The 15,597-nt window shown below is 42.7% G+C and overlaps 1 protein-coding gene across 1 annotated transcript in view; it reads right to left on the bottom strand.

Annotated features, from left to right (window-relative positions):
* Positions 1-7,626: 7,626 nt before the first annotated feature.
* Positions 7,627-15,597, bottom strand: part of ror1 (receptor tyrosine kinase-like orphan receptor 1) — a 125,206-nt gene continuing 117,235 nt past the window's right edge. The window contains exons 9-12 of the mRNA XM_076761752.1: positions 13,243-13,422; positions 12,345-12,572; positions 11,831-12,195; positions 7,627-11,418 (exon numbers count right to left, since the gene is read on the bottom strand). Coding sequence (XP_076617867.1) covers positions 10,713-11,418; positions 11,831-12,195; positions 12,345-12,572; positions 13,243-13,422 — 1,479 coding nt within the window. The 3' untranslated portion in view covers positions 7,627-10,712. The remainder of the gene's footprint in view (positions 11,419-11,830; positions 12,196-12,344; positions 12,573-13,242; positions 13,423-15,597) is intronic.

Genomic DNA, 15,597 nt, shown 5'->3' with positions numbered 1-15,597 from the left:
TTTTTGTTTTTGACTCATCACTTGATTGTTTAGTCTTTCTGTTCCTCAGTTATGGTGTTGAAAAATGGCTTTTGGAAATAAAATTTTCGTTTTGTCCCATGAGACATTTGTGTGAATTTTTGCTATAATTAGTGCATGAATTCTTGCGTTATGGCTACAAAAGGTGTATTTTGTGAGGTCACAGTGACCTTTGACCCTTGAACACCACATTTTAATTAGTTCATTCTTGAGTCAAAATGATAATTTGTGCCAAATTTGAAGAAATTCCATCGACGCATTCTTGAGATATCACATCTGAGAAAAAGGCAGGGAGTGTCTTCTGTGTGAGAACAACAATGAAATCATTTTTCTTTCTTTTTCATATGATATGATCACATGTCTGATGAATACAAGCTTCAATATACAGTACCATCAAATCAGGTGAGACGGTGCCTCTCAGTCACATATGAAAGTTTCTGTCTTGTTTTTGAGTCAGACTAAATATGACTGATATTCCATTCTGCCTTTTTGTCTTTGTTGTTGACAATTATATAATGTACCTTTTGTGTTTTCCACATTTGATACAAAAGTCAAGAATATTAGCAGCACCAAATACATATATAGTGATTTTAAGTGTTTATGTACTGTGTTTGAGCAGCTAAACAGTTCTGTTGCCGATCCTTCACAGTAATCTCATCATTTTCACATAATTCAAGCCTGGTACTTTAGAGGCAACCTGAGAACTGTCAATATGCATGTTATGTGTCTTCAATATCTAATCTGCAGATGATTAAAACATCTTTCATCTTGCTTCACTGTAGAATATGCTGTGCTTTGTAAGTGATATGGGCTTGGAAGCTTTATGCATGTCATTAATTGAGTCGAACAGTCATTTCAGAGTGACCCAGAATCTCCAGCATCCAGAGATCCAGGGGCCGGGCCGACCTCCCCCTGCTGCCTCAGGCCAGGAGGGGCCCCAGCATGGAGAGAGCCTGAGTGGAACCAGACTCTGGGTTTTGTTGGGAAGGAGTTGAAGGGGAGAGGGGGAGTGAATAAAGAGTGGCAGGCTTTGCCCTTGGAGCCCCACCAGTGACGCAAACAGATGGAAAGAATTAGACCTCCATTCCAATGCAAAGATGGATGGATTATAAGATAGAGAGTCTGTGTGGAGCAGGAGGAGAGAGAAGAGGAAGGAGTGAAGAGTAAGAGACTGATAGGAGAGGAGAAGGCAAACGACAGGAGAGTGCAGAGAAAACGCTGTATTGCTTATAAAATATCTATATGCAATTGCTCAACTGGAATATCTCAACAATTAGGTCTATTAGACGGATTGTTGTTACATTTCCTCTCGCTCCACCATGAGGCTGACACATGTGGTTTGAGTGAAATGTGGTTTGAGTCTCAACAACTGCTGGATAGACTGCAATGAAGTTCAATACATTCGTGTTACTTTAGGATGAATTGTGATAGCTTATTTGATCCCTTATCTAGCATCATCATCAGATCAGATCGCTCCGTCTCGTTGGTAGAGTTAGCAGCTTTACAGTTTGGTGTCAAAGCTCGAGACACTCGCTGCTCAGCACCAAACAGCAAACAGACACAGTTAGCGACTAGTTGGTGATCATAGTGGAACATGTCGAAACTAAAGAATCAGATAAGAGTGGGTAGAGACCAAAACAGAGCCAAAAGAACTGAATATTGGACACAAACATGACTCCAAATGAATGATAATGTTGGGCTTGAAGTGCACAGCAGATAGCCTATGGTATATGCACATTGATGAGAACATGCAGTGATGTTTGGTTATTAGATTTTTGTGGAGAAACATACATGGACACATCCCTCTTTGTGTGCATGCACCATTTATATGTAAGGTACTTGCTGGGGGCTATTTATGTCTTTAATCCCAGAACTATTTCTACACTACCACAGTGTACATAAATACACACACTTTACAACCAAATGCACCGTGTCTTAAGATACATATCTCTCAACCCCTAACAGAGGTTTGTTCACTGGATCTGACTGCATTTAAAACACACCCAGTCTAATAATCCATGTGGTCTCTCAAGTCATTTAAATCTCATTGACTTCTGTTAGGTGTGGAAACTGAGCTCTATTTATAGTTTATGACTAAACAACTCATACTTACTTGAAACATTAACGTTGAGTTGGTGCCATACAGGCTAAGTGGGGTGAATGGATGAATACATATCTTCAGTACTAATATTAAACATTGTGCTTCAAATGATTGTAATTCTAAGCTGGGAGTTGTTAGGCCTCGACTGTACCAAGTTTCATGGCACTTGACCACAAATTCTCTAAAAGAAGATAGTACTGGAACTCTCAGCCTAACGTCTTACCCAGAGTGTTTCAGAGCTTAAACACACAGAAAATCCTACAAAGCTGTTCCTGTTTGGTTCCTGTCTTTACGTCTTATGTGTGTCTGGCTCACTAGCTGTTAGAATATCCACAGAGTAACGAGTCAGACCTGCTCCAGCAGTAGATGATAAAATCATCACATCAACTTCAAAACTAAAAATAACTCAATATCATAAATGTGATGGATGATAAATGTAATTTAAATGTAATTTCTCCTACACAAGAGTAGATTATTTGAGTAAATCTACTTAATTACTTTCCAGTGCTGTATGGGGATGTAACTGAGGCAGCAGGCAGTTATGCTTAGCCTAGCAGAAGCAGGGGGAAACAGCAAGCCTACCTCTGCCCAGAGCTGGAAAAATGTCCCAGCACCTCTGTGCCAGGCTTAATTTTAGGGAGGGGTCATGTGATCTCAGACCTGCGAGGCATGAATACAGAGAAAGAATGTGGATCCATCTTTCACTCCATTGTTCTCCGCCTGTCTCTCCGACTCTGCAGCCATCCACGTCTCTGACAATGAAGAGGACTGTTAATGTTTAAAACAGCTCAATGCTCTCGACCTGAACAATGACTTTCAGCACCGACGGGCACGGCTAACGTAAGTCTGTCTTCAGCACTTTAGCAGATAATGTTACTGACAGGAAGTCAGGGACTGAATATTATATAAGCAGCCTTGTGTGATTGGTGTTGAGACATGTTAGCAGACATGGCTCTGTGGATGGTAAAGTCAGTCACTTTGGTCCAGATTCAAATATCTCAACAACTGCAGGATAGACTGCCATGAAGTCCTGCGCAGACCTTCATGGTCCCCAGAGGATGAATCCTACTAACTGTGGTGTTCCTCAGACTTTTTCTCTTGCAGCAATGTTGAATAATGTTACTGTTAAAAGTAACTTGTTACATTGCTGGTTTCTGTGTGGCCCCTGAAACTTCAACATATTAGTGATAACTATCACAGATTTCCACTCTTTAAGCCAAGGGTTTTGAAGTGAGATTAAAAAACCTTCAGGTGTAAAAAGTGAATATTTTTAAGTGTCATTTTTAGAAGTTGTGTTAAATAAAACACTTCAGGTTAAGTTTTTTTATGATTTAACTTAAAACAGACCAATTTCTGATCACAAGAAAAACAATAAGTTAAATATAGTTCACTGGGGCAAACAATTTGCATGAACCCAGCAGATGACTGCATAGTCCACATGACCTATCCCAGCTCTGTCAAGGCCCCCGGGGCAAATTAAACAAGGCAGTGATAGTTCACTTGACAACGTTCAAAGGCTGCACTTCACTTCCTCTCTCCAAGGTCAGTATGAGGCAGCACAGACAGCAGAGGTCAAGCGCCTGTCAGCCCCTCAACAAAAACAGCTCATGTTCCCCAACAATCAGGGGCTTGTTGGAGGCTTCCAGTGCCGCCATGACAGAGCGAGACGAGGGTGAAACCGTATCCTTCTCTGCCTCTCCTTCCCTCCCTCCCTCACTCACACATCCTTCCTCTCAGTCATCATATCTTCACTTGTAACAAGCCGGAGCGTCATCTAGTTCTCTGTGTGAGGAGAATCAATGTGTGATACACAGGGCAGCGGAAAGTAACTGAGTACATTTACTCAAGTACTGTCCTTAATTACAATTTTGAGGTACTGGTACTTGAGTCTTTCCTACTAAAACATGCTACTTGTTATTTTTCAGGTTGTAAAGGGTTGCATGAAAAACATGGTGAAAACAACCAATTAATGCACCCAAAGGTGTATAAAGATGTTAAAAATAGCTTCACTTTGACCCACTTCAACAGAAAATACTTTGTGTGCAGTGATGCATCAGTATTAATATATTGCTCACAGGGACCATTCTCTTTAGCTTGGATGCTTCATATATTTTGCTGACAGCATGTCTGAACATTTACAGTCAAATTTTAAGTGCACTTATATGTGTACATGAGTAATTGTACACTACTCTAGAGCACTGAATAATTCTTCCACCACAAATATTAAGAACAATCAAACTTGTCCCTTGAACAAATGGCCGAAAACCCCAAAATGTCATTCTTGACAATATCACAGATTCAGTTTTTCATGTTTTGGCTGATAATATACCTTCTAATTTGGACTGCAAATAATGATTATTTTTAATATTGAAAAAAAAAGAGCATCACAATTTCCCAGAAAAGATGATCTGCAGATGTCTTGTTTTGTTCAACCAACAGTTTTAACAGTTTTAGCCAGAACCCACAACCTGAAACAATCAGGTTCTGAGACTCTGGCCTGACACTGTTTACACGATGTGTCCATAAAGACCTCGAAGTAAAGCCAATACATTTCATCCTGATGACCCCTCTGCTATATGCCGTACTTTGAAGCTGTGAATAATCCCTCTCTGCCATTCAACATACTTTACCTGCATCCATCCTCTTCATTCATCTCTCTGTCTTAAAGCCAAATGCACACTCATCCTCTTCTTCAGCCTCTTCTTTTCTTTCAAAGCCCTTTACAGCCAATTACACCCTGAATGCAAGAGGCTTAATGAGGCTCCTTTAGCAGACAGTGGCCTCAGGGCTCGCCTGTCATTGGGGGAGAGGGAGTGGTCATCCTCAGTTACTTGTCTAGCTGCAGAGAGATTTTAGCATGATGGCAGGACACACCCATCCCCACTATCATTCAGCATTAGTTTTGAAAATACATCTAAATGCTGAGCACCAAGCAACTGCAGACACAGTTAGCAACAAGCTGATGAACACAGTGGAACATTTAGCAGCTACAGAGCCAGACATGTCCCTCAGGCGGTGGTAGAGACCAAAAACAGAGCTAACAATGAATATTGGAATTTCATTCATCAGGTGGACACAAAGATGACAACGAATGACAGTGTTATCTGCTGGATGAGGTTGCAACTTCACCATATAAAATTTAAAAGGTGGCGACATGTCAATGTCAATGAAAGATACAGGATGGGGCTGACGTAATTAGCCAATTATTTATGAAAAGAAAAGGAATCAACAATTTTGAGGTTATTAACATTAATTTATTATAAGGAAAAAGTTAAACATCTGCTGGTTCTGTGTGAGAAATCTGAATTTTCTTTTATGGGCTAAGCAATTAAAAACAACTGACAGATGAACCAATAATGAAAATAATCATAATAAGTTGTAACCCAAACATTGCCATTCAGAAGCTGTCAAATGGCTGTATGTGAACTAGATCTCAGTTTTCAGCTAAATTTAAATCAGTTTAAACACCTACATGTCCTCTGACACATGCATAGGATGGTGTGAGTCTCATACCCTTAAAACCTGTGTTCAGCCACGATGAAGAAGCAGCAGCTGATTCTCAGTGCTGGATGTGACAGACCAAATTGCCTCCCAGGATGTGAGTGACTCTGGGTCTCTGACATGATCCTGACATCTCAGACCAGAACAGATGTGCTTCTTGCTCCACCAGAGTCTATAAACTACAGATGCCTCATTTTTCATCCTCTTCTGCCCTCCTCTCTCTCTCTCTCTCTCTCTCTCTTTCTCTCTCTCTTTCTCTCTCTCTCTCTCTCTCTCTCTCTCTCTCTCTCTCTCTCTCTCTCTCTCTCTCTCTCTCTCTCTCTCTCTTTCTCTGGCTGCACATGCAAGCATAGCAAATAATTTTTGTTCTTGCCGTGGGAGAAATGATATCCCATGGTTTCAGAGCTCTGTGTCTCTAATGAAGAAGTCATGGGAGTTTACTGCTCTGCTCCTGCAGCTCGCAGAACATTTTCATAAAACAAACTGTTCCAGAACGGCAGCAGAAAATGTTTTCAGCAGTCTATTCTGTGTCACTAATAGCTTTTCTTTTCTTTTTCTTCTTTTCCTCTTTACCTGCCAACCTACACACACACACACACACACACACACACACACACACGATTGTCAGAGGGAATGATGATCTCAGTCACTGACATGTCTTACTTCACTCTAGTGAAATCCATGAATTAGGAAGTAATATATCTTTCCAGGCACGGTGTCTTGATCAACTTGATGTCTTTCAAAAATAATTTTTAGGCATTTAAAAGCTTTTCTAATATATAATGAAACAATCTGAAAACACTCACACTGAACTGGTCACAGCTTGTAAACATGTAAACTGATGAGGGCTGAAGAATACACAGCTTCATTTTAAGGTGTCAAAGGCCAAAAATGTTGGGGAGCACTGCTCTTAAACATGCTTTGAACATCTCCATATGGACTCTTTCTTAGCACAAAGTTACCTGAAGATCTGGGGAAATGAAGCCAAACAATATCAGGACTAAAAAGTAAATCAAAACCAAACAACTTCCAAGATGTTCGTCATGGTGGGCGTGGTGATGTAGAATGCAGTTTTTCTTATATGCATAGAAATGCATGAATGTGCATGCAGACTGGTCTGTTTCTCTAACACACACACACACACACACACACACACACACAAAGTTGTATTTCCATAATTTCTGGAACAAAAACAACATACACTTACATTCATTTCCTGGTGACTTATCCTAACCTAAACTAACCTCACGCTAACCTTAAAAGACTTCACCCTGAAATGTAATGATTAACATTATGGGGACCTGCATTTTGTAGAGTGAGTCCCCACAATGTGACAGTGTGAACCGATTTATGCCCCCCCAATGTGAGAAATGCACACAATGCACACAAACACACACCTTAGTTACCAGACATGCACATCAAATTCATCTCTATATATGTACAGAATTAGTGCACATCTTTTTTTTTTGGCATGTACATACGTACATACTAAGCCATCCTGGTTTCATTTTAAGCTGTTTTGGCTCATTCAATGTGCAAAATGAGGGTTTGAGTAGGAAATGAGAGAAAGCACACACACACAAGCACACAAGTAAGCACAGAGGAACACTATACTGGAGTCATTTTTCCATCTTATGCCAAATTCTAACAGGACTAATATTATTTCCAGCTGCTGTGAAGCTCATGCGTTCACTAATTGAACAGCTAAAGGGCGCCACCACCTGGTCAACAATGGTTACTACGATTTTGAGAGACACAACGTGCAGAAAATCCACAGAAATGGTGATTTGGTGAAACCCAGTGGATTCACACTGCCATTACAATTCTGGTCACCAACTTTGGGAACTCCCCGTGACATACACAACACACACACACACACACACACACACACACACACACACACACATTTCTGCATACCTACAAATGAATAATCATACGGATTCCACAGTTAACCAAACAACATCATTTAATAAATGATTTTGCAATACAAAACATCTGTGCAAAAATGTTCAGATAAAATACAAAGACAAGGCCTCTCTTGGTCAAAAGGATAAGCATGTAAACCTTCTGTAATGGGTACACTGTTACTGAAACATAAACTGATTTGCATTTTGTTGTTTTTTTAAAAATGGATCTCGAATAAAACAAAAAAGGCAAAATAATGTTTTTTTTTTCTTTTTTGCCAAATATAAAAATACTTAGACTTGATTAAGATTCACAGTCTTGTGTACAAGTGGTTTTCGCACTGCTATATTAGTACACACATAAATCCTTTACATGCTGGAGGTCACGTGTACAAACTCAGATGCCAAGGTAGCTCGATCTGCTTCAGAGGAACAAGAAGACAAAGACACAAAAGACAGCAATGAAATAAAAACTCAAAGGAAAAACGAACTTGAAATGATTCAAATAATCTTGTGACATGATTAACAAACATCTTCTCCCTTCATTTGGTTAATGGCAGGCAATCAGTTGACCGTATTAGGTCAACCATCTTGGTGTAAAAAGCTCAGTCTGATGTGAATCTGATTTATTTTGATTTCAGGAGCAGCTGCTTTCTAGTCTTGTCTATCTACATTCCACAAACCTCAACTGGAAACTTTACCATTAAACGAGTTTATTACAGGCAACAAGCTGTCTTAACTGTGCTTCCTGCTCTGCACGTCTTCAGTGAAATGCTATTAGTGTACGCTCGTGTTATGCTGGCTAGAAAATACAGCTGACTGACAATTAAAAAGAAGAGCAGAGTGCAACACACATGTACTATCTGGGACCTTTCCAAACCAATGATTGTCTACGTAACAGGTACGACTACGCTCACCAGCTGTTCTGTTACTGCAGCTGGCTCTATGACTTTTTTTAATGACAAACGCTTCATACTCAGCTGTGCTTCAAATCAACCACCATCAGATAACAGCAGACAGCTCAGGCTTCGTCTGTGTAATTACAGGACAGAGAATTTACCAAACACACAAACTTCATATCACAAAATGAAAATTCCTCAAAAATGAATTACCTGCAACTGGACAGTGGACATTTTGAAATATACATGCAATTGTGACTTTAGAGACTTTCTTCTAAAAACCTACACTTTCCTTGTTAGGGTCAGCCGCATGTCAGCACAGTTGGCACCAGGTGTTTAATGACACCACTGCACCAGCCGCTGATAACATGATGTCTTCCATTTACCACGAATGCAGAATCAAACATCTCTCATGAACCTGATTCCTGATTGTTTAGGTCAAACACTCCGCTGTTTAAGCAAAGAGTGCCACGTCAAACATACTGTCTCTAAGAGTTTTTGCTCATGTACATGCTGGAGGCCTCACAAAATAAAGACAGAGGCTCATTTTTGTGATGGTAACATTATCCACGATGAGCCTTATGTGCTTTAACCCTGCCTGCTTTGAGTACTTTCTTTCCTCCATGTCTTCATCTATATTTTTGGGAGAATACAGATGCTGAAAAAACAGAAAAGGACAAAGACATGAAGATGAGGCCTGTGAATAACATCTTTAAGTTCCTTCAAAATTCAAATACTGAGACACTCTCCCATACAATTTAAAACACCATATCTGATCTACAACGAAAGCGTCCTGTTCTGAGGGTGAACTTTAGCTTACATCTCTGACAGTAAACTGACCCCAGCCCTCGTGTGGTGAATGAAGTGTTTGCCCTGAGACCGGTCCAGTTTACGGGGATATGAGCGCCGTGTGATTTCCTTTTGCAGATCTGTAGGGGGTCCTCTGCAGCCGGCTTTTGAAGCCAGATGCCGTATTTGCTGGGAGGGTGGAAGGCGGCTTGAGAGGAGAAAAGGAGGAGGAGGAAATGATGAAGGGATCACCCAATCTGAAAATGGTGTGCACTGTTTGCTACGGTTTCTGGGTTGAACATTTCTCCTTGAAGCGGCGTACAGCAGCCCGGATGGTAGGGATTCTCTCATTTGGTGGATGTGTCTGAGGTGTTGCCCAATCAGCAGCGGCGTGTATATGAACCCCGGCATATTAAAAAGGAAGTGAGCTTGATTGACACAACAAGATGTTCACCGGACCACCATTTAAATAAACATTTTGCTATGCTTTGTCGGGGCTGAACGTGCCTTTGTGAAGGTGAGAGAGAGAAGAATAAAGTTAGGATTCATTGTCTGATCAGAAGTACCACCAGCTTCCATGTTCCTCAGCCTGGAAAGCCGTACGCCGAGATCTGAAAAAGGCAACGAGGCCTGTGTTTCCAAAGTCAGATCATCATGTTGAGGTTGCACAAAAAACATTCAGGTGTCAAAATGATGATGATGATGATGATGATGCCAGATCTGCCAAACTTTTCACCTGTAGCCGATCTGTTTTAGTTTGAGGTCCGGCCGCTTCGATGGGGAGCTGTCACATAGCTGGGCTGCAATATGTGAACCCCAAAAAGACGTGGCACGTCGCATGCCTTTTATACTGGTGTATTTGAGCAGGTCAGTGCTGGCTTTCAGTAAAAGCTGCTGAACTTCTCCTTTGTCCAGTATGCTGTTCCCCTTCTTGTTCGCTTGGTTATCGATCGCTAAATGCAGTTTCGTTTACTGTACAAGCAAATGCACGTCCAGAAACAAGCAGGTCACACCTCTGCTGAAAGGCACCGAAAGGGTATGAGTGTCAGTGTTTCCTTCACATCCTGCATTAAACAGTCCAACGACGGGTTGCTGACCCAGGATCTTTTTGTCAGATGGTAAAACAAACCTTTTCTCAGGACACAGGATGGACTACTTTTTCAGCTTTAAAATTGTTTTGCTTAATAAAAAGCTCTTTTGAATATATTTCTTTGTAATTCATTCATTCATTTAGGACCTATGTACCGTATTTACACAGAGGTTAAAATAACACATTTTCAGATCATGGTAGTAAGTACACTTTAAACAATAAGGCATTAAAAAGTCAGACAGCTGCGTATATACTTGTGTAGCTGCGGCAGTGTTTCTTGCTCACAGGCCGGGTTCAGTTGGGCCTCCGTGTGACCAGAGTAGAATTGTTAGACTGGGTCCCTTGGTGAGAGGCTAAACTTCTCGAATTTGGGTCCCAAGCAGAAAGAGTGCGAATATCCCTCTATCTATCTACAGGTCCGCAGTGATGACCGTGTCGTTGTACATCAGTACGTCAGAATCACCAGCGAGCAGCGCCGCTGATTGTGATGCGTGGTCCAGCTGTCCCACCCCCTTCTGGCAAACCTGTCCGTACCCCTGAGCCGGCCCTCCACCGCTCCCTGGCATGATGCAGTGGGAGAGCAGCGGTGTGTTGGCGTCATGGTTGGAGCCCGTGGTGGAGGGCACGCCGCTGACATGACCTGTGCTGGTGGAGCCGCTGGCGCTGCTGGGTGAGCGGCTTTTGGGAGGGGGCAGGTGGTGCTGGATTACCCTTGTCGGTGGGACAGGGGGAGGGAAGTGGGCTGGAAAGGCTGCGTATCCCGGTGGGATGGGGTATCCATTGACGGGGATAAAGCGCTGGTGAGATTGAGGCACAGCCATGGGCGTCCAGGCTGTAATGGGAGCCATTTGGCCTGGAGAGGAAATAGCCTGGGCAGGGTAGAGGTACCCTGCAGCAGCGGCGGCAGCGGCGTAGCGCGGGTTGCTGAGGTTGCTCACAGGGCTGGCGCTGAGTGAGGTGGTCTGGGTAGTGGCGTTGCCTCCACCACCAGAGGGCGTGCTGGAGCTCGCATGGGATGACATCCCCTCCCACGCCCGCAGGCGGGCATGGATGTCCTTAAAGCGCGGCCGACGTGCTGGTCCCTCCTGCCAGCATTCAGTCATCAAACCATAAAACCTGAGAGATGGCAGAGTTAGTTATCAGGCAACTGGAACAATGTCTACCAACAGTGTCTTATATGGATATAGTGAATGAATACTTGAATACTTGAAAATGAATGCAGATTTTTGAGTTGCATAATGTGAATATCACTTAAAGAGGTTCAATTTCTAAAATTATTAAATAGAAAAACAAATAACTGTGGCCTTCGACCCCCCAACAAGTTGAGGGCCTTAAGAGGAAACTAAAGGTGAAAATGTGTTGCCTTACTAACCCAACACATGCCCTGTTTGTTGTTTGAACCTCGGAAGAAGGTGAAGAAGAAGGTTTTGTAACACTTAAAAATAAGTGACACCATGTATATCCTTCACCACCTTTTCATGATTTACTCCCCAGCTTATGCTGATGAGCAGCATTAACCTGAACGTACCTTGGCGGACAGTCCTCAGGGCAGGGCAGCAGCTGCCTCTTTCTCACCATCTCCATCACTTCCTGGTTGGAGAAGCCATAATAGGGCTGCAGACCGTAGCTGAAGACCTCCCACAGCACCACTCCGAACGACCAGATGTCTGAGTCTGTAGTGAACTTGCCGTAAGCAATGGCCTCGGGGGGCATCCAGCGGATGGGCAGCAGAGTTTTTGGCTGGATGCAGTAGTAGTCTGAGGAGTAGATCTCTCTGGAGAGACCCAGGTCGGAGATCTTGACGTGGAGCTGTTCGCCCACTAGAATGTTCCGAGCCGCAAGGTCTTTGTGGATGTAGAAATGGCTGGACAAGTACTCCATCCCAGCAGTCACCTATGTGTGATTAGTCAGAAAGAAAACAATAATTGAAGGAGTTAGAAGCTGTGAGCTGTGTCTGGTAGGTGGAAGGAGCACAGAGAGATGAAAAAACTGTGATTCTGAGCTCAATCAAATTGAGTAAGCATGTGCATTCATATGCCCACCTGTATGGCCATGTGCAGGAAGTCTCCATGATCCAGGCTGGATTTCACAGTGCCATCCTCATCACTGCTGCAGCCAACGTCGGAGTGTGGTGACCGCATGATGAGGAACTCGTGGAGGTCACCTTGGGGCAAAAACTCAAACAGCATGCAGACAGGCTGCTCCTGGGTCACCACACCCAGCAGGCACACCACGTTTGGGTGCTGCAGCTCCGTCAGCACGGCGGCCTCCTATGATGGAAACCAAAAAGTGAACTTCAAGCAAAAAGAAAGACGGCAACTTCATTTAAACAAGATTCTCTGGAGCCAGAAACCTCCAGTTTAAATCTACTTTTTGCCCACAAGACAAGTTAGGGCCCAATGTTTAAAACTCAAAAGACAGACTTTTGCTGTGTCACATAAAAGGCCGGCAGTTCAGGTCTGCCTCCTTCTCTGTGCAGAAACAGGGAGGATTATATTTTTACGAGTCATCTGTTTCAATCCTCCTTAACATCTAAATTTGTCTGGACAATCCACCAGTAGTTACAGTTTATTTCTGGAACCATGTCAAGTGGATTAATCTGCTGCTCAGTGATTTTTAGCCGTATACAGTCTGCCATCGCCCACCACGTTTACCTTCTATGCAAACATAACAAGCCATGCTTCAAGTCTTGTGGGAAGAGAGATGTTTCCACTGGGAAAGTAGTCTCTTGTAGTTTAAAACAGTAGACTATTTCAGTACCACGTTTAATTTTAGCAATCTGCACACAAGTGCCAGTTAGAAGTGTGTCTTTTAAAATGACTCACTATTCAGCCTTGGAGCTGTTGTGCAGGTTAGACATGGTTTTTAAGTATTTCTTTAACTTGTGTAACAGTGGAAGGAGTGAACGTAAGGCTTTGGAGGCAGAGATCCATCCTGTACCTGCTGGAAGTCGCTCCACTGCTGGGCACTGGAGATATCCTTCAGGGTCTTTATGGCCACGAGCTGTGCCTGGTCCATGCCTGGCAGGTACAGGTGACCCTTGTAGATCTTCCCTAAAGTGCACTCCCCAAGCTCCTCCATGAAACGCACAGCGGACAGAGGAAGCTCCTTGGCCTTGCTCTGCAGGGAGAAGAAGGAAGAAGTGAGATCAATGATTAAAGAGACGCGACAGAAAAATGAGATAATCATTTTCTCTGTTGGGCCAGTACTCTTTCCCCAACATTATTCTTGGAGAAGTGACACGTTGACACGAAGTTTACATTGGTGCTTCTAATTCGACGCAGGCAAGCGGCCTGATAAAATATATCAAGTATGTGTTCGAGTTGTAAAAAAAAATTAAAGTGTAGCCCAGAGAGTTGATAATTGTCATAATCACACTCAGTCCATTACATCAGCTCTAATGACTCCCTCTGGAAAGTGATGTAGGAAAATCGTGAAATCTGGCAACATGTTTATAGCTTTAACATGTCATTCAGCTGACAGGTTAGCAGCTTTTAGGAAGACCGAGCAGTTAATCCTCTTGCCAGAAAAACTGCAGAGTCAGATGCAGAAATAACAGTAGCTGTAGCTTTCTTTGTGAGCGGAGACGTTGCCTTTTAAGTCTTTTATTCTGACTGAGGAGGATACCGACTGGAGGTGTGTTTATACAGCTAAATCCAACAGGTCCGAACTGAACTGTGGGGGTTAGAAAAGGGTCACAGACTTCTCATAATTCAGTTGGACTTGATTAAACCTGCTACTTCATTTAAAATCACTTTGACGTTCTGTTTTAGGTTAAATATGTTTTCTTAACAAAGCCACCAAATGCACTCAAACTCAGGCAGCAGACAGCTGATATCATTGTAAAAAACACTACAGCCAGACTCAATTCAGCCATCAAGACAGTCATTCATTTTAATTTACTCACTTTTAAAATGAGTAAAAGTGTATTTAATGTTAAGTTACTCTTCAAAATTGATGAAAAGGAAGTATTTCAAAATTGTGAGGCAGCGCAAAAGCAAAATATTGTGACAATATGGCAAAGTTTACTGTCAGAACAACGATATAAAGAGTCTTTTTTTTACAACCACTGCAACTGAGGCAAAGCCACAGTAAATACTCAGAATAACGAATGTGCTGCTGTAAAAAAGAAGAAGACACTATCATGAGACTGGCTGCGAGCTCTCTGCCTCTGTGTGTGTGAGTGTGTGTGTGTGCGTGAGTGTGAGAAAGAGAGAGAGATGGGGAGGAGGGGGGCTACAGTAGGTGTGTGAGTGTGTGTGTGTGTGTGTGTGTGTGTGTGTGTGTGTGTCTTTGTGTGTGTTGCTGTACTTGAAGATAAAAGGTGGGGAGATTTTCAGATTCCAGGAACTGAGGTGAATAATGAAATTCCTCAGAGAGCAGGACAGAGACACACACAAGTCTGTATGATCTCTGAGGGGGGTGGTGTGTGTGTGTGTGTGTGTGTGTGTGTGTGTGTGTGTGTGTGTGTGTGTGTGTGTGTGTGTGTGTGTGTCTAAGGCAAGTGTGGGGGCCTGCTGATGTTATGAGAGACACAGATGTTTTTAGTTATGGGTTTGTTTCACCCCTTCATTTTTCCCCACACCCAAACCCTCAGATCCTCCTCATGCACACAGTAGGTGTGTGTGTGTGTGTGTGTGTGTGTGTGTGTGTGTGTGTGTGTGTGTGTGTATGTGTGTGTGTGTGTGTGTGTGTTTATGTGTGTCTAAATGGATTGTCACAGCCAATGGCCTCTGGGTGACCCTGCAGCAGAGCCTGCTGGGGAGCAGCCTCACCCTAAGCCAAGACACAGTTAAAGATAAGAGGGGTTGGGAGGAGACACTTGGCAGTAATATACATAAATGACTGTATAATTTGAGGTTTTATCACTCATCGAAAAGGTTTTAACGTTAGAAATCACGTGCAAATCCTCATTTACACAAATTGCCTTGTAGGTCATTTAGCTACCAGAGTGGATACAGAGATTACAGAACTGCACTTCTGTAAAAGCTCTTGTTTTGCTTTTCAGATCTCATAATGGACGGTTGTGTCATCTGATGTGTGTGAACCATATTTCAGGCCCTCGGTGTTCACAGAGACCATTTAAATTCGCTGTTTAATTTCATAACTGCTTGGTTGTTGCTCTGAAGAACTTTCATTGATCGCCCGTCACCTTGACTCTTTGCAGATACAAGGAAGTCATGTAAACACAGCGAGGACAGAATCCCATCTTAGGTCAGTGAAACATTTGTTCCACTGCAAAAAACCCAAAACAAACCCACAGACATCAACGCCTGCTGACGCTTCAGTGACAGT

The sequence above is a fragment of the Chaetodon auriga genome, chromosome 3, assembly GCF_051107435.1.
Source record: "Chaetodon auriga isolate fChaAug3 chromosome 3, fChaAug3.hap1, whole genome shotgun sequence".
Lineage (NCBI taxonomy): Eukaryota > Metazoa > Chordata > Actinopteri > Chaetodontiformes > Chaetodontidae > Chaetodon > Chaetodon auriga.
This window is presented reverse-complemented; position numbering and strand designations above follow the sequence as displayed.